The sequence below is a fragment of the Agelaius tricolor genome, unplaced genomic scaffold (assembly GCF_023055355.1).
Source record: "Agelaius tricolor isolate 1412-34295 unplaced genomic scaffold, bAgeTri1.0.p SCAF_6, whole genome shotgun sequence".
In the NCBI taxonomy this organism is placed as follows: Eukaryota; Metazoa; Chordata; class Aves; order Passeriformes; family Icteridae; genus Agelaius; species Agelaius tricolor.
The window spans coordinates 29,058,921-29,081,253 of record NW_027269266.1 but is presented as its reverse complement, the minus strand read 5'-3'; the positions used below and the strand labels follow the sequence as shown (position 1 = coordinate 29,081,253).

At 38.5% G+C, this 22,333-nt stretch overlaps 1 protein-coding gene across 6 annotated transcripts in view; it reads left to right on the top strand.

Annotated features, from left to right (window-relative positions):
- Window positions 1-22,333, top strand: part of TMEM196 (transmembrane protein 196) — a 101,380-nt gene that overhangs the window by 64,292 nt on the left and 14,755 nt on the right. The window contains exon 2 of one of the 6 annotated variants that reach the window (XM_071429152.1): window positions 6,792-6,835. Coding sequence is in view for 5 of the 6 variants with exons in the window: in XM_071429146.1 (XP_071285247.1) it covers window positions 17,919-18,083 (165 nt within the window). In the remaining variant the exon portion in view is untranslated. Of the gene's footprint in view, window positions 1-6,791; window positions 6,836-17,191; window positions 18,084-22,333 lie in introns of those variants that run through there. The other 5 variants (XM_071429148.1, XM_071429146.1, XM_071429150.1 and 2 more) reach the window with 5 other exon arrangements.

Here is a 22,333-nt window from a genome sequence, read left to right as displayed (position 1 = left end):
CTGGCTATCCAGACAGATCTTTGATCTCTTGAGTAATGCAGAGAAAAGACTCTCTCCCTTATTCAGGCTAACTTCTTTTATTCAGAGAAAACTTTTCTTGGGAGTACTGTTGGTCTCTGCCTAAAAATTTTTATGTCTTGTCCAGCTGGATTAACAAAACACTCACCATTGATCAAACAGTCCTTCCACCAAGGCCAGCCCACCAGAACCACAGTAAGCCTATAAAGCAGAGGTCCTGAAAAATCATATATCCTGTTAGCCATCTGAGTGCTCTTAGCTATAACAGCAGGCACTGTAGGCAGCTTCCAATGTTTATGATTTTCACTCTAAAAGCATCCAAAACACGTCCTACTGTGTGTCCACACCCCCATAAAATCAGGCCTGAAGGACTTCTTTCCCATTTTGGCATTGCTTTAGCACTAGCAGAATTTCCACTGAGTCCTTGACTCAAAGCATTTACTTATGCTATAAAAGCAGGTTTGTCTGTGCTCAGTATGTATAAATAGCTTGTCTTGGGTTGATGTATTGTATTTAGAATTCCACTTGATTTTTTTTTATTTTATTTTCTGAGAACATTGTCAAAGCTCTATTGCTTGTGCTTTGCAATGTATGAAGAACTGGAAGGCTGGCAGTAAACTTACCTCAACATTTTAATGTGGAGAAACCATTTACCCCGACAACCACATAAGACTAATACTGTGAATGTTTTACCTCTTGCATTTAAGTAAACAGAAGAAAAGTCTACAAAATTAAGTGGCCAGGCAAATAAAATTATTTATTTTGTTTGTTCATGCTGATTTCATTAATTTTTAATGTGCATTTTGTAGAAAATACTCCATTAACTCTACCAAACTAGAAACCTACTGTCCAAGAACACAAATAAATGTGATTAGTTAAGCGGACATGTATTTAAATTAAAAATTGATCATGAGCAAATACAGTTTCTTTCTGGTCTTTCAGTTCTGTTGCCTGGTAGAAAAATGAATTGCACCATTGATGGTTCACTAACCTAGGGAAAAAAGCAGGCAATGAGCTTGTTGTTTAGCAATTTCACCAAAATTGAGCACAGAGTCAAGTGATTTGCGAGGCCAAGCAAACATTCAGAGAATAACAGAGAATGAGCTTTACTGAAGAGCAGAGAATGAAATTTTTGTATTTCAGCACAGTATCAAGCAATCATTCTATTATTTGGCCAGATCAAGACTGAGCATGTTGCACCCTATCTGAATCAGCAACGAATATCCCACAACTTCTTCCTGTGCCCATGTTGGATGCTTTGAGGTGAACACCTTGGCTGAAGACACTGAGAAAAACTGCTAGTACTCAGTGTACTTAAAATGTTTTTAACCTGATATAGCATCTAATTTGCCTGGATTTATTTAAAGCTTTCTAGAAATAAATTGCAAAATACCAGTGTAGGATGTTTCATTACACAGACATTATCATTACCATCATCATCATCAGGTGCCTGGAGCCCGTGAGACAGATTTAATTATGGAAAGGAATAGCTACTTATTAACAGAAAACAAAAAAAAAAAAAAAAACCAAAACAATTAAACCCTTTCAATCCTTCTCCCTTTTTTACAAAGCTAAGGCAAAGTCTTTACTGTCTCCAAACCTTCTTCTTTTTGTCATGTTCTTTGTAATTTTACCACTCTTTTCTGAAGAGATTTTTATAGTAGCTGCTTCTTCCCTCTTTCTTTAGATTTCTAAAGTTGAACCTACCAGTTCAACTGTATGGGATCTTGGTGACGTGGAATGTTCTCTGAAATATAGGGTCTTTTTTAAAAAAGGTATTTCTTTGTATTTCAAAGTAACTGCACAGCAATATCCCCAGCTGGACAATCACTGATGGAAGACTACTATTCTAGACTCAGTCTTAAAAAACAAACTTTAAAAAAATTTAAAAATTGAGTATTCTTAAACAAATTGTGCAGCTCATGACTTTTACAAAGTTGCCATTATTTTTTTCAGAGCACCTCTCCTTAAATGATAAAGATGCCATGAGAAGATGATCCTCAGAATAAACAAAGTGCAATTACAGAGTGAAATAACTAAAAGGCAAGGATAAAAAGAGGCGGAGGGCACATCAGAGAGAAAGGAAAGCTTTTCTAATTATATATGGAAAGGAACAAAGATTTAGACAAAGTTATTCTGGATCATTGAACAGACTTGCTGCAGAATTTTTGTTTATACTGATTTTTTTCTGAGCACAAAAGGAAAGAGACTACTATACTGCAAAATCCTGGGCATGTGTGGTGTTGAAATAAAAAAGTGAGCAAGATCTCACAACTTGTCATTGGAGGAATTCAACTGTTATTGTTGTACAGAGAAGAGAAAGGGCTGGCCAAATTCTGGCATGGGTTGAAACATGAATATCTTACCCTGATGTTGATAGTTGTCTTCTTGCATGTTTCTATGTCACCTTCTTCCAAACATTAATATCTGTACACTTAGAAGAAAACAACCCCCATAGGCAACTTTGAATTTAAATGAAAATTATATAAATGTAACTGAAAACAGAAGAAGAAACATTTGAAAATTGTTATTAGAGAAATAATACTTATCTTTCTGTCAGTAAGTCTCACCCATATAGATGCATCTTTAAGTGGTTACATTTTCTCTCAGATTTAAGGAACCCAAATACATGTTCATACCTTACATGATGCCTGTCATTAAGTTCACCCATACATCTGGTACGATGTTGAACTAACAAACTATCTACTCTTCCCCTGGTTCCACCAAGAATTACTGTGAAATCTACTTTCTTGTACTTTGAAAGGAGTTGAAATATACAAGAAGTACAAAAAATAGCCAGGAAAAAATAATCCTTAGAAAAAAGAGCATTACATGGTGGGTTGGCCCTGAGTAGCAGCCAAACACACGGAACCACTCACTCACTCACTCACTGCCCACCTTCCAGCAAAACTGGGGAGAAAACAGGAAGAACAAGAGAAAGATTGTGATTTAAAAAACCCAAACACTCAGCAGTTACGATCATAAGCAAAGCAGACTTGGCTTGGGGAATTTAACTTAATTTTTAATATGTAATCACCATTTCACATATTGGGAAACAAAAATGAAAAACATTTAAATACCAAGGGCTGCCATGGGCGCATCTGTTCTGGTGCAGGCTTGTCCATGCCTTCGGTTGCTTTGGGGGTGTCCCTGCTCCAGCACAAAGCACCTCTTGCTCCTCTGGCCTTTCTGTAATTTCTGAAATATGATTTCACTCTGTCACTGCAAAGTTCTCTGATTGGTACAGAGGCAATATCAACTCCGCTGTTGAACTGGGCTCTGTCCTGCCATGGAGCCATTTAGGTGTCTGGAACTGGCTGTGTCTGGACCAGGGCAGTCCCTGACTTCCTCCCCCAGAGGTCAGTCATTAGGATCCCCACCCAACCATGTCATTTAGCAATATGATTGCAGAGCATCAGGTTCTGTGAAGCCATGCTTTTGGAAACCAATTCATTTGCTTGTAAAAAGGGCATGGCATCTCTTACAAGACCAATGTTCTTCTCAAGAACAAAGTTGAACCACAGGGTACAGACTGCCAGAGCATGAGTCTCAGCTCATTTGGTCTTGAACAAAGCTCTTCAGCAGTGGTGCTGTAGTCCATGAGGACCTGAACACAAGCAGCAGTTGAGTGTTAATGGGAGTGGAGACACAATGTACTCTGCAAAGCTCAAGAGCTGGCCTGACTGCCAGACAGCCCTGGTTAGCCTGGCTGGCACCAGCAGTGAGGTGGCCTTCGCTCCCCTTTGTTCCCCTCTAGCATTAAGACAACCTACAGCTGTGTTCAGTCTGCCATTGACCTGAAGGTTATGAAGTTCAATGCAAAGCTGTTAGAGGAGATTGCAGTCTGCTACTGACATGAAAAACTGGTACAGCCAGTGTCATTAGGGTGAAGAGATGCATAGTTATACAAAAAAATGGTATTGTTGTATCAGTTATGCTGTCAGAATTGCTCTATGCCAACCCATGAGCAGGTATCTATTAATGCTCTTCAGACACGAAGCACATTCCATTGGCCAAAATGAGTTGGAGTGCAAAAGTAGATGCAGGACCCATTTTTCCAAGAAGCTGAGAGATCAAAAATTATTAGCAGCTGCAATAATTAACAGTGTTAGCTCTTTAGAACAATCAAGTGTTCACTCAAGCCTTGAGGATCCTCTGAGTCGGTGCAGTTAGGGCAGAACAGACTGTGCAATGAGTGCTGCATGGGGAGCTGGATCAGCCATCTGTTCCTTACTCCTGGGCTCCAAAGGATCAGGAGGAGCAATGGTACTCAGTCTTTTGGTATGGATTCAGATCAGTATGTGCCATTGACAGGCATGTTTGTTGTTTTGTCCTACAGGTTAGTGGAGAAAAGGCTAAGAGGAAACACCTTAGAAAATCAGCTCCAGTGTAGCTAATTTTATAGTAATTGGTTTCAGAAAAGTGATGAGAAGCAAACTTCTTTATTAAAGATTCTTCCTTACAAAGGTTTATTAAAGCCAAGAATTTAAAAACTGAATTCTATCAAAATACTTTAAGCAGTTGTTACTGAAACTATGTATAGGAACTTTATTATCTTTCTGTGAAGCTTTAGCTGAAGTTATCCTCTACCTAAAACTTTGTTCTCAAAATAAATAAAAAATTTCCTGTATTTTGAAGAATCAATATAAAATGCTTTTAAAAGAAAGTGGCATGTTGATAAATGCATGTGATTTGAATTCTTTAAATATTTGACTGATGTTCCTCTTAATAAGCAGTTTTCCATAGAATGAAAATGTTTAGACAAAGACTAGCCAGGAAGACCATGGAATAAAAATTACCAGCATTGGTCTAAATAATTTATTACAAGGAGGGAAAACCTAGCTTAAGATTTAGAAGATTGAATATACTTTTGTTGTGACAATGAAAAAAATAAATGCAAAATAAGAATGTCAATACTATGGCTCAGAAAGCAGAATTTGGTCCCCCTGCCTGTTAGCTTTTTTTGTCCATGACACATATTTTTGAGGTGAGATGACTTTATTCCAATTCTGGGACATTTTAGAATCATTTCTTACTTTCTACAAGCATGAGCTTGGCAAGTGCAAAACAGAAAAGAATGAGCTCAAAGACCTATTCTCTGCTACCAGGCATGAGATTTTACAAGAGACACCAGACTGAGGAATGTCAGATGCCTGTCTAAATAATTGACAACTACAATGAAGTGAGGGCAAAAGTCATTCCCAACCTGACTATATTTAAAACTGCCAACCTGAGAAGGATGCATAGTCTAGGGAAAGTGTTTGAGATTCATCTTAAAACCCTGCTGTGTGTTTCCAAGTTCAGTCATCCATCGGCTGTGGAACAACTTTAAATGAGAGATTTACTGAGCTAGTTACTGCACAAAACTGGCTATATGGAAAGTTACATTGTACTGATGAAAACAGAGTATATAAATGCTATATTATATTATGGCAAAGCTGATTTACAAACCATCTGCAGCCACACTAGACTTCTAGCCAGACTTGGACATTGAAAGGAATTGTCATTTTGATTTGAGGTTGTGATTTGCTCAGAAATCAATCAAGATCGAGATTAGCTGACGATGTAATGTTAAATTATAGTCAATACATAGACAGATGGAACAAGACCACAAGATCCAATGGGTCTGGAGGTTGTGTGCCAAACCACTAAAGAGGCACCAAGTTCAGGGGTCAAATTCTTCCCGTTGTGAGTATGCCCTGCTCCTGCCAAAGTTGGTGGGAGCAGCATGTCTACGCTGCAAGGCAGTGTTTTTGACAATGATATATTTCTACAAAGAAACCTTTCTTGTGTTATTTACTAATATTGTTTGGTACTGTGTTTTTTGTATTGTTTTGGTGGTTGTTGTTGTTGTTGTTGTTTTTTGTTTGTTTTTAGGGTATTTTTTAATAAGCCTGCAAAACTGCAGAATGTTGAGAAAAGAGATACTGAATGAAATCCTGGTTTCACTAAAGTCGTTGGCAAAATTCCTATTGACTTCCCCAGGGTCAGCTTCACTCTTCAGTACTGTCCCTTGTATATTTTTGCTTGGTGACACCCAAATAAAATGTGGTTTGCTTACAAATCAAAACATTTTTTTATAAGCTGCTAGCTCTTTCAGCGCAGCATGGTAGATGAAATACAAGCTGTGCTCTTCTCTGCATCTCCTATTATTACCTGTCATAAAGAATCCACAATTAGGGTTTAGCTAGCAATTTTGCTGCTGATACACAAAGATAAAAATCCAGATTGTTCTTCCAAATCTGTTTTAGCTCTATGTTACTGATACAATAGCTTGTGGTGGTGAAACAGTAAGCAAATATTTACTTTCATCTACGTTGCCAGGTAAGATGCCCAATGAAAGAGGAGGGATGGATTCCCACACAGTGGAAAATTAATATATTCCACAATGTTGCTGTCATTGAATTTTTAAAATCTTCCATTTGGGTTTACTGCAGCAGCTATTCCAGTGTACCAGATCTTGGCAGACATTTTAGAATTACTTCAGGGACAGCAAGATCAAATCTTTGAGAGCTGACACCAGTTCCTGCAGACACACACAGGAAGAAACCCATAAATTATTTTTTCAAACAAATGTGACTTTAAAGAACATAAATGAAAGAGTAGTACTCAATATCACAGCATTGGTATTTCTAAAATTCCACAGTAATCTCTTGGAAATCTTTTACCAGCTATGGAGATAGAAATGGAAGATGAGAGAGAATGAGTAGGAATGAGTAGGGAGCAAGATGTGATGTTCTGAGTATGAAGAAGGACTATTTTCTCTTTTACAGATTGACCAGTGGAGCGGGAAATATCTTGTACCTGACTTGGGATTGTAAGTAAGACAATTTCTTTTTGTGTGGAAAACTGGTTTTTCAAGTTGTATGAAGAATAGGCAAACTAGTTGGCCTAAACTTAATCTCTCTAGCTGTGGAACAAAACCAGTATGATAAATTGTAGAAGGTGTAAAAAACCTCTTCTTCTTTGAAAGATGCTTCTTTTCTGGGAAGAAATTCTTCTAACTTGATTTCTGTCCTGTTTGAACAAAGTAAAGTTAAAATATTTTCTTTTGTTACAGCAACATCAAGTTGTTATCATTATAGAGAGAGTAATTTCACATTGATCCAGAAAAAAAAATGGAAAACAAAATGACTAATAGGAAATAAAGCAAATATGTAAATTATTTTAATTTTAAAAATTACCAAAATAAAATACTTTTAATGTTGTTTATATTTTTTCAAAGGAATGGTTCTCTTGAAATTATTTGACCCTATTTATAGACATTGCTTTTTCTCCTCTTGTTTCTTTTTGCATTACTGTTCAAATAATTTCAAATTTTGATTTATGCTTGTATGGCAACACAAAGGGTTGAAGCCAGTGACATCTATTAAAATAGCCTGTGTCATAGATCATGCTATGTTTCCCTCATCTGGAGGCATTTTCCTGTGATCTCTTTGAATTAATTTAATTTGAAAAATGTTGTTCTGGAGTTAGAGTACAATGAATTATAGTCATTTGTTTTGGAAACTGAAAAACAAGAAATAACCAGTGCTTTTTTTAATATACTAATTGTTTTGTTTATTTAAATTAAGAAAACTGTATGCCTACAGACATGGTACAAATTCTCAAGACTATACAGCATTTTCTCTGCCCAGCAGCAAAGATTAATAAAATATAATTTGTAATTAGTTTCTTTTCACACACTTTTGTAAAAGGAGAGCAAAGGAATTTAAACCAGAAGGCACTAATTTATTTCCAAATAAGGAAAACCTAATTTAGTGTTTCTCCAGTTAGCTGAGGATCTTTATCATCTTGAAACAAGAGGGAAGTCAGGGACATGGCCTGTTCTCAAGAGCCCAGGTGGGTACCATGAAGCATCTCACAAGGAAACCTTAAAGCCTAAACAGCTGGGGACCTTCCTTTTAGTGAGGATACTGTCCTGCTGACAGGCTCTGGGCTGGAGCATCACCATGTCTGTCCAGAACCACACAATATTGTGCCTTAGGCTGTCATAACAGCCAAACCCTACTGATTCAGAGCTGGAATGACAACATTTACTGCTTTCTTCCCTGACAACAAACAGCGCTGAGTGAGGCACAGTGCTGACACGTAATGAGAGCCAGCCTCTGAGAAAGGGCCTGCTCTAAATCAAATCAGACAAAAAGAAAAGCACAAGGAATTTTTTTTCTGTTTTACAAATGGGAAATGTTATTTTCAGGGAATGGCAGATTCTTATTTAATTGACTCAAAACTTAATGGGAAGCAAATATTCTGATTCTAATATATACTTAAATCTCTTTAAGCTGCTCTGGAAACATAGGTACTATACATGAGCATGTGGGGTAGAAATTACTTACCCTGTCACAGAAGCACTTCCCCTCATTTTTACATCTGCTGATGGCCCACTAGCTTCAGGTACATAGTCCTGATTCATAGTGATATAAGGGAATAGGAAGTATATCTGGATGAGACATTTTTCATATTTAACTCTAAATATGACTCTGAATTTTGCTTGGTATATTACTAGCCTCGCAGATTTTAATCTGGTAAATTATTTCTGGTTTGGGGGTTTCTTTCCAAATTGTGATGCCCTGGGTTTAGTTGGGTTTTTTTGTTTGTTTGTTTGTTTTAAATTAATATTAAATAGATTGGGCAACGTAGAAATAATTTACCTGTGTTGGTATGCTAACGAAGATTTCAGTAAAGTGTTTGCTTATATTGTTAACAAGTAACATCATTTGGTTTATAGATTTACATTACTTGAATGCTTAACCAGGGAAATCATATTCTTCTCTGTGAGAATTTTCCCTCTAAATCAGTAATCAGAAAAAGGAACGTTAAATAATTTGAAGGAATGATAAAACAAGTATAATATTAAAAAGGACATCGCATGTAAAAACCTGAATATTTCTCTAAATCTTCCAAATTCCCTATCTTGGTTTGTAATCTGTATCTACAGTGCATGGAACCTTAAATAAATTATGAATGACAGGACAATCTTCCAGGGGTGAAAATTTTCCCCAAGGCATTATAGCTCTGAGAAATAGCTGACAAATAAGAAGTTGTATCTGGTGCGGTAGGAATTGGTAAATTTAGAAACCTTAATTACTCTGGTGTTAAATATGGGTGAGGAAGTTTTTATTAATGTCTATTCCTGCAGGGTAGATTTTTGGGTGATAACTCACTGGTTCAGCTTCACCAGATTTGAAATAGAATAATGCAATGCATGATTATTTTGAAGCCTATTTAAGTCTGTAAATGACAGAAATTTATCTTTTTAATGTATGTTGAGTTGCATTTGACCACAATAGCTAGGAACCAAATAAAACAGGCTTATTTCAACAATATTTTATCTTTTCCTTCCAATTCCCAAATATCATGTAGCAGGCAGAAATCTATGCTGTTATTTCTAGAGTGCTATTGGAAGGAGATGAGGTAGCATGGCTAGAGGAAACACATCTCTTTATTATATTGAAGTGGTTTCTCTTTTTTTCTTCAAAATATTTTTTTCATAAAATCATCTATTTCTGAACTCTCACCATTTTTATGTAGGCATCTTACAGACATGATAAAATTTGCATTATTTTTTAACTTTAATCTCAAAAATAACTTCAAAATATTTTTATTAATTGTACATACATTTAACATTTCATTTTCAGAAGGAAAATATTGTTTAAGAGGCATTTCATTTAGATCAAGACTTAATTTTTAAGAAAAATATACAGTTCAAGCATGTAAAAAAATTATTGATATGCCTGAGAGAAAAGTCTCATATTGAATGTACTAAAAGGGAAGCATCCTCAAATGGTTGACAGATCATAAAAATGGTTTCCACTTATTTTTTGTGGTAGTTAAACCAGTCAAAATAATGTAAAGCATGATCAGTGACATCTATGAGTATGGTTTAAACTGAGAAAGTTTGGAAGGTGAGGGAAATCATGCTTTCACAAGAGGCAGTCTGTTCAGTCCCAACGCAACAAGAAATACAAAAATCAAATGGGAATGGTCTCCTAGAAACAGCTGAGATGACCTCAGACCTTCTGAAGGTCTGGTGGACTCTGTCTCTCTCTCAGTAGCACAGTCCCAGCCCTGGAAGGAAATGTCAATCCCATGAAAATAACCTGCTTCCTTCCAGCAGAGACATGAGACAATTGGTGAAAGTCTTTTAAATACACATTTCTTATGTTATCACTGTTTTATTTTAAGGTGCTTTGATTTTCTCCACACACACACAAACCAACCCTCAAAAATTATTATGCAGTAATCAGCAATTTTTAAAGTAAACTAATCATCATATATAATAGACAATGCCAAAAAATGTATTAGAAACATATATTGGGGAATAAGCTTTGAATCAGAAACCAAAACAGCTCTGTGCTCACTTTTTCAAGCTAGAAAGCACCAAGCAGAAGTGAAAATACTACTGTAATACGACAGTTAGAAATTATTACAAAATCACTATTAGCTAGAACTCATTGTTCTGCTGGTTGAGAAGGTATGAGATCTTTTTGATTGCTCAACTACAGTAATTGCTGCCAGATGGATGCAATTTTAAGATCATTATTTGTAATCCTTCCTGTGCCCAGAGTACTTTATCTTGAAACAATTGCAATTAATATGTTCCTCAGCAGTTTTTTGCTGAGATAAATTCTTTTCTTGCTCACCCAGGTTAAAACACTACTAAATTAATCATTGAACAATTTAGCTAAGGAACATAGCTTTGTTGGTGTGCTGTTGTTTTTAACATTTAATTAGAGGGAGTCTGAGAGCTGATTAGCTGATGCTGTACTCAGTATGATAGTGCAGATCATTAAGAGTCAGATGCAAACCAAAGCACAGTATCTTGTCTCACCATGTGCAGAGTACTTACCTGAGTAAGCAGAGCTCTCCTGGTGTGAAGTATGTCAGTTCTTAGGTGAAAGGAGATTTTGTCTAAGAGACCTGGTATTGTCAGGTATGTGTGTGATCTGACCAAAACATGTGGGAACCAAATGCACCAAGGGCAACCAACAGCCCAGAAACATGTCTCTAAGGATGTTTGCTTCAGATATGCTTGCTTTTCAGAGCTATATTCTAACTTATAATACCACATCTGTAGCATATATTCTTACAAAGCCCAGGTGTGACTTTACCAATGAAAGAAAGAGCCAGGGTAACTATGGCTTCTTCCTGCTGTTAGCATTGGTCATTTCTGCACAAGCCCCTAATTCCCTGACACTGATGTGACTGGACAACTTCCCCAGCTAGACTGGGTCTGCTGCTGCTAAACTACCAGCAGCCTACAGATATTACTGGAGAAAAATAATCTGATCTTTATAGACTGATGTAACAGGACTTTGGTCTAGCAATATACCCTGTGTTTTTTCAGCTGAAAAAATTGTTCGTAAATGTTGACCAGCAAATACCCATAACACACTGATACCTGATTCAACTTGCATTTCATTCAACTGTAAATTTTTTATTAACTAGACAAGGAATTGGGTCAGACTACAGATATTCCATCATGTGTTACAGTAACTAACAATTCGCTGGGTATGGTCCAAGAAAAAACATGAATTCTAGGCATGTTGACAAATCACTCTTTCAACTCTGTGCCCTCTGAGCTTACTATTTTGGACTCTTTCTTCACTTTCTTCATGAAGTGTGGTTTTAATAAAAATTATTATTACAGTTTGGCAGAGAAAAGGGGATGATAGAGGCATACACATACACAGTTCAAGGAAACTCTTTTTGTTAACCATTAATTCCTACTTTTGCCTAACTTTGAAAGAATGTGAATAATTAAATTTTTCTCCCTAAATACTTTATTTTTTATTTTAGACTGCTAATGATTTTTTTTTGTACTCTACCTTGGACTCAAAAATTTTAACAATTGTTTTTCAAAGAACAATGCCACAAAAGAAAACCTCATTTCAAATCTTCTCAAGTAACAGCTCAGATGCTTTGTGGTCAAGTACTTTTTTCAACACAATGTATCTCATCACTAGAAAAAAATTACTCTGTGGGAGATAAACTCTGATCTAATTAAAAGAGCTAGTGAAGGAAAAAAAATAACCACACTCCTTATTCAAAAGAAAAACCATCCTGTGGGGCTTCAGATTAGGGCTCTTAACAGGGTTTGCACCAGGTGTTATCTCTTTCATGACTCATCCAAAAAGTGTGAGCAGGCAACAGCTGGAACTTGGACTCTGCCTTTTTCTACAGGGTATTGGATGCCAAAAAATGGGAGCAGATACTGGTCCTGAGGTTCCTGAGTGCTAGTTTCTGAGTTGGCACTATTGCTGGTCACTGTAGCAGCACAAACTCCTTTCATGCATGAGTGATGTAGTCTGGCAGGACACTTAACATGTGCAGGTCTGTTCTAGCCCTCATTCAGGCTGTGCTCCCATTTAAGCAAATGTAAGCTTTGGGAAACCACATGATGGAAGCTGTAATGACTCTGTTTCACAAAGCATATCCAGTGCACATTTAGCTGTACATGTGTTAGATTCACCCTTATTCAGAAAAGTGTTACTCTTAGGTGAAATCTGAACTCATTTGACAGCTGTACTGTATGAAGGCTGATATTCCTAAGACACCTTCTAACCTTACTGCTTCAAAGTGCTGCAGGATTCTAAAATTCAGTGGCAAATCTGAAACATACTGATGTTTTAGTTAGACACTCGTTTCACAGCCTTTTAGGTTTAAGGATGCTTTATTACAATCTTCATTGTCAGAAAATATTTTGACTCCATTTAGATCAGAAGAGTTTAATTAAATCTTGATTTAATGGGCTTCTCTGGAATACAAAATTCACCCCAAAAAGGGAAGGGCAGAGACTGAAAGATGGCAGGATGTCAGACAGGTTATGTAAGTCATGCAATTCAAAGCACATGTTAATTTACTATCCAGAAGAGCCTGTTTTACACATTCTTTTTATATAGCAAGACAATAATGTTGTTATCTCACTTTTTTAGTTTTGAACATCCAAGGTTAATCACAAATTTTCAGAATAGTCTGAGTTGGTGGGGACACACAAGTCCAACTCTTAAGTGAATGGCCCACACAGGGATCTAACCTGCAACATTGGTGTTATTAGCACCATGCTCTAACCAAACGAGATAATAAAACAAAAAGAAGGTAACCAAGTCAGGATTCTTCTTGGTCATTGCATCAAATAAATTATTTGGATTAAAGATTTATGTTCCTTTATTTATTTCGGATCAGTATTCCCAAACAGCAGAGTAAATAGGAGGAGACTCTTGCCAGCAGTGACAACAAGAATGTCACTTGAAAACACTCAGTTTGTTGCAGAGGACAAGATGAAAATGAGATGTGCTCAGAAGACATCAGTGAGATTCTCGTGGCACAGCTAGGAACTGTATCTGGAACTTTTGTATGCTCACACCTACTATGGTAGTGCATTACTGAAAAATGCAGTTTCTTCATGGCTGTAGGCAGGTTTCAGAATGGTCTGAACGAAATGCTCACTGTCTTGGTAGATTTAATAATTATTGAGCACAGTACAAGAAGGCATTCCATGGCAATGGTTTTTCTCTTTGCTGAGCTGCTATACGCTGATCGTCTCCAACTGATCACGCTGATCCTCTCTAACACCTCTCCATGGCTCCACAACTTCAGGAGTGGAGCTATGAGATGTACTACAGAGCTGTAGAATAACTTTCTGTGACTATACAAAGAGTGAGAATGAAACTATGTGCCAAGTACTTTTAGATTATGTCATCAGGTTCTTTTGTGTGCGTTACAAGCCAATGCCTTAATGCTTGATCGAAGAAAAACAGTCGTGACCTAACAAGCTTAACAGTCACTAGAGTGACCCAGATCCTAGCTTTACTGGGCCTGAACTACTCATTCAGCAGAAAGTTTGCATGTGTATTGAACTTTGAACAGACAAAATCAATGACACTCCCTTATCTTCTCCTGTATAAGTTTTACATTAGGTTTTCTTCCCATTTTAGAACACCAGCACATGCTAATTTAGAGTATGAGCAGACGAAGGAATAAAGTTTACTGAGTTGATTCTGCACCAAAAAAAAAAAAATACATAAAAGGAATGCTCTAAGGGCTGTTTCACACACATTTCTATATATAGGATGCCATTGATAACAGCTGCTTTTAGAATAAAATCAATAGGCAACCCTTCGTAGAACCCAAGGCAGAGTGTCACCCCAAACACTTAAAAGGTGTTTGTCAGAGTACTGGTTTTCCTTGTTTTTTCTTCAGTCAAACTGAATTGAAGGGATCCAGGTGACAAAGAAGTGTAAAGAAATGGAATCTGCAAAGCAACTTGAAAGCATAAGGTACTTGTGAAGAGAAGAGGATTTGCAAGCTGCCCTTGAAGCTGAATTTTTCCACTTCCCAGAGAACATCCTGGTAGAAGTCATTTAGTCTAGGTCAAATATTCCAAGATAGCACAACTGATAAGTCCTGGTACTGACTAGAAAATAAATCCATAAGGTAAAAGAGTAATCCAGCTTCCAAGATCACTCGAAGTTATGTTGATTTGTCCAAAATTGCTATCTTACACCTGCCTATTAATAACACCAATACTTAGGGAGTATTTCCCCTCTAGGACTGCACCAGCTTGTTTCTCATCCTCTAAGCAGTCGCAGGATGGTGTACAGTTTCAATTTTATTCACATTTTCCTAGGGTGAATTGGATTCAATGGCCTGAGTTCTGATTTAATGCCATAGGACCAGTTCTTATTCATAATAAAAATCTTTACAGTAGTGTTTTAGAGACTCATGGAATTAGGAAATCAATAAACTGAACCACTTGAACAGAGTGTACTCAGCTATGAATACATGCTCAGAAGTGTTACATAAAGCTGGTAATTTCCAACAGAGAGGCTATAACCTTGTTAGGGTCTCTTGGTCATCAGAGACATGTAAAAGGGACTAAGTATAAATTAATCTTTTTGCTCTGATTTCTACTTCTTCATTGCCAGTACTATGTCATCCAATTACCCTTCATCCTGCTGCATGACTAGAATTTTTTTGTCATGAACGATTTTTAAAGTCTCCAATGACAAAAAAAGAGAGGAAAAAAAGTTTTCCTTCAAAGTCAAGAAGAATAAGATTGATGTCTTTTGTTCATGAATCCAACAGTTTAAATTAAAAGATCCAAAGCCCTCATGACTCCAATTAATTTTACTTTGGAGATGGAATTTTAGTATTTGACTTTCTGCAGTTATAATGAAAACTTGCCTGCATATTTTTTTTCCTTTCATCATAATATTTCTGTTATTGTAATCACAAATACAGGAAACATTTCAAAAGCAGCCAGTTGAGACAGCAAGCAGATAAATAACTTAATATTGCAGAGATGTAAGCATATGCTGAAATGTATGCATGAAGAGTCCCATGTGTAAAGTTAATTGGCTAGATTAGCACATAATGATGATGCAGCACCATAGTACACAAGTTACATGGACAAAGACTGTACTTTTCATTTTAAAAAGTTTGTAATTAGAACTTTATGTTTTCTTCCTGTCTTTATTTAAAAGGGTGCTCCTCCTGAGCAGTCATTAACCCTGGCTATGGTCTTGCTCAGCTCTTCACCTCTCTGTAGCCTGCTGATTAGAAAGCAGGCACCCAGGGCACTTCCCCTCCTGCTGTTGGGCCCAGTTTTATATCTCTGTTTTATTAACTGTTGCATGAAGCGATCTCCATCTAGGGCACACTTTTCACAAGATCTCTTTCCCTCCATCTTTCCGACAGCTTATTATGACTGAAGTGGAAATGTTACATAAAACAAGCTGTTTATGGAAATCTTATTTCTGTCACATGAGCTCTATTCTGATGTGACAGGCTCTCTATCTGGCTGCAGGCATTAAATATATTAATTATGTCTGTCATTATGCAATTCCCCTATTATCACCACTGGATTTTAAAGACCTAGTAAAATATACTCTGAGCAGTAAAATCATTGCACCTTAGCACACTTCAGCGTTTATAACAATCTGACATAATAAGGATACTGTCATTGCAGAAACACCTTCCTACACCCATGTGGGTACTTGAAAATCTGTGCTTTCTCCATCCTCCTACATAAATATAGTAGCTTAGGAACTTTTATGCTGTGCCTTGATTTTTAATGATAAGAGATGTCAGGTAACATTTAAAACATGAGAGATGAAAAGGGGCAATTCAGCTTTAACTATAACAGAGCTTTCCTTTAAATGTAGCCAACTGTTCTGCTTCTGTGAAGTGGGAAACGTGTGAGAAAATAGGAAACAGATTAAGTATTAAACTAGAAAGCATTAAGATCCTGTCTCAGCACCTCTTACTCTTGTTCTTGGATACCTAAAAAGCATAAACACCATAAGGTGACAGACTTTGATCCAATCTATCTCCACTAACTGCAATTAAATATTGAAGATTTCTACAAATGAGAACTAAACTCTGACTTGCAATAGTGGATCCAACCTTCCCAAGTGTATATAATACCTATTCTCAAAACACAAGATAGGTTGTGAAGTCCAAAGGAAAATATTCAATCAGGACCTTGCTAATCCTATGCTCTTGCTACCAAATTGCACCATGAAATACTGGACAAATCTAGACTGCCATTCTGGATTCTGACATCTGAGTGTTGGATTTATATACAGGTTAAGAATTGCAGATATTTTGATAAAAGGAAAGATTCCATATAAGTTTTTGGTAGAGTAGAAAACACAGCATATATATAGAGGAAATAATTAAGTCCTGCAGGATGCCAATATTTTTTGAATCCTGGTACAAACTTGGGAGATATAATTGTCTATGTCATTCTTTTGCTCTCTTCTTAAGGTAAATATCCAAATGTTGGTGATCCATATTTAGGAAAGCCAAGGTGCTAGACTGAGTAGCTGTGTGTTACCATGTTGTGCAGCACATCTGGATTGTAAAACTGTAGTCAGAGTGGCAAAACATTCTCTGTATCTAAGCACAGTAATAAAGATTGGTACCAAGCAATCCAGCAAGGCTCAAGTTAGCAGCCCTGAATCTCTTGTTCTATTTTCCTTTATTGCTTATTTGCTTTGGGACTGACACAGTTCTGGCCATTGTGAGTGACAGGAATGGCTACAAAAATCGCCTATTTTGGCAGTAAGGTTCTGCAGAAGACCAGAGTTTTGCAGTGGTGAGACACAGCATACTCAAGCCCTTTAACTGATACAAGAGGAAGACGAGCTTCCTCCCGAATTTTGACAGCAGCACCTGGGAGCAGGGAGGCCTGCGGACCCCCGCTCCGAGCAGGGTCACCTCTCAAGCGTCCGCCTGCGGCTGGCTTCGGCTCCCGCGTCCCGCCGCCAGCCCGGCCGCCGCGGGACGGCGGAGGTGTGCGAGCGACGTGCCGGGGGAGGACCGGGAAGGTGCCGAGCCCTGTGGCCCTGGGGCGGGGCTGCCGTGCGCCTTGCCCGTGCATTGGGTCTGGATTCATACATAAGTATAGCCGGGCTGGGCTCGCCGCACTCCTCTACCCCCCGCCCCCCAGCCCTGGAAGAGAAGGGGGAGAGAAACAAGAAGGGGGGGAAAAAAATCCCGGTGAGGTCATTCCAATGAGAGCGCAGGAGGAGAGCGGACAAGGTCGACTTTCCCGGCGGAGGCGGAGCCCTTAGGAGCGCGGAGCCGCGCACCCACCGCCGGCCCGGCACCTTGGAGAGCTCCGCCGCGCCGGGGCCGCGCTCGGGGCCGCGCCCGGGGCCGCGCTCGGGGCCGCGCTCGGGGCCGGCGCGGCGCTGCCTGCGCGGGGCCCGGCGGCGCCGGGGCCGCCCCGCCGACCCTCGGTAGCGCCCGCCGGCCGCGGATGCGCCGCTCCGCCCCGGCTGCCTGCGAAGGAAGAAAAGTTTGGGGGCGACTTAGGGCCGCGGGAGCGCCCGAGGAGGAGGATGCGCGGTTTCCCCGGCTGATCGGGAAGGAAGGATGACCGAGGGAGGATGTGCACCAGCAGCCAGATCATCGGGAGCCTCCTGGTGCTCTCCGTGCTGGAGATAGGGTTAGGGGTGTCCAGCGTGGCCGTGGGGGCGGTCAGTTTCAGCCTGGTCCTCACAGAGCATAAACCTCAGCTGGGAGACTCTTCTCCGGTATGGAGCGGGGTGTGTGTACGTTAGCCATTTCACTCTCTCTTTAACTCTTTATGGTGATGGTCAGACCGTGCGAAGGCATCCCCTTTTCCCTTCCCTTCCCTTCCTTTCCCTCCCGCGAGTGCATGCTGCGCCGGCCGCGCCGGGTCCATTTCCGATGCGCTTGGGGTACGGTCTGCAGAGTCGTGGGGCTCGGGGGAGGCACGGCGGGGACAGATGTGCGTGTGTGTTGGGCAGCGGGAGACCTCTTCTTTCTCGCTCCTTTCCGTTTTTCAGTCTTGCTGTGAGCAATTGAACTTTCTCTGAACCCCTTCTCACACCTGGGGAAGCCCGATGCTTGGCGTGAAACCCGGGCCATAGCTTAGGGTCTTTAAATTGACTGCGAGTTTTGCTTTTTCAAAAGAACAGCCCTGTCCATGATGAAGAGACTGCCAAAAGGTGCTTTAAATTAATGTCAAGGGTATGTCAGTTGAGTCCTGAGTTTTTGGAAGAAAAATAGAAAGAAGCATTGGGAAAGAAAAGGAGAAAGATGTTCTCATGTACTGGATGCACTGAGCTTCTTGTAAAATGAACAAAAAAAATGAAAACCCAGTAATGGGTTAATAGAAGCAGCATGTTCTTATCAACAGATCATTTTTCACTTCTCAAAAATAATTCTTATTTTTCCAGTTTGAGATATGCATGTTTCTAGGAAGAATTTTCCTCCAAATGGTTATTTATATTTATGAAAGAATAGGAAATGTTGAATATTCAGTCTAAACATGAGTGGGCATTTTTGAAGTCCAAAGCTGGTTTTGGCCAGCTTGTATTGTACAGCAGTATTTCTAAAAGGATTGTTTGCTTAGCTTCAGATAACATGATAAATGTAAAACACTCTTGATTATTCACCAGCATTACCTCCTCTAATTTATAGATTAATTCAGACAAAGTGCTTCATGTAGTATTCTCCCTGTCAATAATTATTAATTATTGACAACAGTGATAAATATTTTTGGCAGTATATAACCACACATATAATTCTGCACTGCAGAACAGGTAGGTGAGAAATGAAAATGAAGACTGGATCAGACAGGTAATGACATTACCAGGCCAACAGGTAATGATATTATCAAAATCACTTCAAAAAGGGAGGTTTCTGATCATTGTTAATGAAGAAAAAAATTACTTAAAACCACGTCTATCTGAAGATTTAATGGCAAAGATCAATTTCCTGGGTTTCACTGAGGTCAAAGAGCTTTGATCAGTCAGTGAGATCAGTATTTTATGCAGTGATTGCATTTTGTGACAAGGCTATCACAGCTGATATCATTTCATGACGATGCACATTTCCTGCATAACTGCCTCATTCATGTTTATGCTGTTACCCCAGAGTTTGTACTAGGCATAGAGTAAGATTCTGTTATGTTAGATGTTGGCTTCCAAGGACATTATGATCATAGTAAGAGACAGATACAGTGTAAAAGGGTGTAAGCGAGTATGAAGAAAAAACAAACGAAAACTGAGTGGTATAACAGGTGGTTGCCTTAACACACCAGCAGTCTGGCTGATTTAGAGCTGTTCATAGGTAGTGTTTTAGAAAGCAATAAGACAGAGAACAGTGAAAAGGTTTTGCAGATATTTATAGGAAATTATTCTCATATGTGAGGGCAGAAGCATGGAAGGTAACCCAAAGGGACTTGTTTGCAAATGTAACAAGTGCGCAAAGGATGACCACAACCAGAGCCAGCAAAGGCAGACATCAGGTTCTGGGAACTGAGCAAAAACTGCAGGTTGAATAGGCAGAGAGAGGCCTCAAAGAAAAGCAAAGTGGAAGAAGGAACCTTATGCTTCATGTAGCAGAGGAAATTACAAAATCAAGGTGACATGCAGAGTGGGGTGACATGTTTCTAGAGGCTGACTTACTTTTCATTGAACTAAAGGTCTGTGGTCTAAATTGTCACCAATATACCACTCTCTTTGTACTACTCTGGCAGTTCAAACTGTTAGGCTGCATTCTTCTGACTAGGGGACTAGCAGGCGAGGCAAGCAGGCCAAGAAAGGGGCCAGAGATTTGCTGTTCTCCAGGGATACTTATGGCCATGGGTAACTACTTTCAAATTTAAACAACTGGACAAAGGTTTGTTCGGACAATCCTGAGGATTGTGCTGCTGCAGAAGTGGCATAAGCCTTCTTTCTGCTCACTGTAGCTTGCACTGGGCTCATGTTGCCGATATTAAAAGATATGTCTTGCATAAAATATGTTATTTTTTTTCCAATTCACACCCTTGAATCAGGGTTTTCCTTTGAGAAGTGAACACTAAGGAACAGAAGGGGACATTAAAGAAAACCTAATTTTTTGACATGTTAGATACAAAACACATAAGTTGAACAGTGTCATTCCTCCTGTTGCAATTTACTTGGAAATGCACAGAAAACCTTTGACCCTGTTCTATCCTTTTATGTGGGTGGAACTCAGCAGAGACCCAAGTTCATAAGGAAGTAGATGAAGATAGCATCACCATGGAAACCTTAACCTGAATTCCTAAAATTTGGGCATCTTAAAAATCATGCACATTCCATCTTCTATACTTGCCTCCCTATGATGGTTTGCACTTGACAAACGTTAGCTTTTCTATTAAAAGAGTTGTTCTTATTGTTCACTGCCTCCATTCAGACAGATTATTTACTAACATACCTAATTTTAACCATATGAATTCCATCCATAGCATTATGGATATAAGTGAAGTTAAGCATGGGCTGAAGTACCCTGATCATTGCATGCCCTGCATTATGTATAAGCAAGCCAGGGAAAGTAGAGTACGCCAGAATGAATAAATTGAAAGCCTAGGCTATATCTGTATCAAAAAATACATAAAAATGGTAAAAAAGAAGTTTCAAATCTGTTGTTCTCATTGGAGCTGAATTGGATTAAGATAGTACAAATTGTTTAAAAAGTAGCCATAAGTAAACAACTGAAGGTGTGACTGTCTTCTCAAATTATCTGGAGCATGTGAAGACAACTAACCAGTTTACATCATCACCAATCTGTTCTTTTTAAAATAGGCCATGGCTGTTAAATTGAAAAAATGCTAAAAACTAAAACAAGCCCACAATAAAAACAGTCCCAAATATCCTGAAGTGCACATGTTGGTGATCTCTAAATTTTCTTTCTGTTTGTTGTTTGTATTGGGATATTCTACAGGCTGTAACCAGTGTCTCCCAGATTTCTTTGTTTCCCAGAAACTGAGGGATATTTCTGAAATCCACCATTCCAATTCAGTTATATGACGTACTGTAGAATAATTCAACCAATGAGAATGCTGAACCACTAACAGTAACATAGCAAGAATGACAGCATCCATAGCAAAGGCTTTTGCACAAAACAAAAGTCAGAAGATAATCAACCTAAAAGTATTCACAGATATTTTTTTTAATGGTCACATGCTTCTCCATCTATATTTAGAACACAGTGGTTTCATCACTCTCACTATCAGTAGTGAATAGATATTCACATACACACACATACATTTGTGTAATTTATCATCATTTATCCTGCAGTGGTGAATAAATCCTTGCTGTAAATGAGTCTCCCTCACAGAGGGAGAGAGAAAGAGAGACAAAAGCCACATCTTTAGACAAATATGCCATCTATCTTCATATGCAAGAGAGATACTCGATGCTTCACTTATGGCTATGCCCCTCAAGAGTAATAATTTCTTCCCTTATAAAGGCAAATATCTGAATGTATTTGAGAGATATGCACTTTCTGTATGTTGGTCTGTTTGCCTGTCTGTAGATAGAGGCAGAATTACTGTTTCCGTGATTTGTGATTTGATCACAGTGGAAGTCTGCCTGCCCATTAAAAATCTGCATTTGGCTACAGAAATTTGTTCCAAGTTGGCACTTGAAATATTTGATTTAAATTACTTTAATTTTTTTGATCCAAGATTTGAAGGAAAAGAAAAAGTGTCAGTCTGTATGGACTTTCCCAGAGTAACAAAACCTTTTTAGACTGTTAAATCAATGTTGGTGGCCTGAAATTTTAAACCACTAGATTTTACATCTAGATTTTACTGTTGCCAAGTTTCCTTTGGAAAGAACAGTCAAATTTTATTTTTTTTTTCAAAAACAGCACTAAAAAAAAAAATCACATTATTGTTTAGCATGCAGACAAAATGCAGATGTGATCCTATTTTACTTTAACATATGCATTGCATTTTCATCAAACTGACCATATTTCTTTCTGGCTCCCACTCGTGATGAAATTAATCACAGGACTTTCAGTGAGC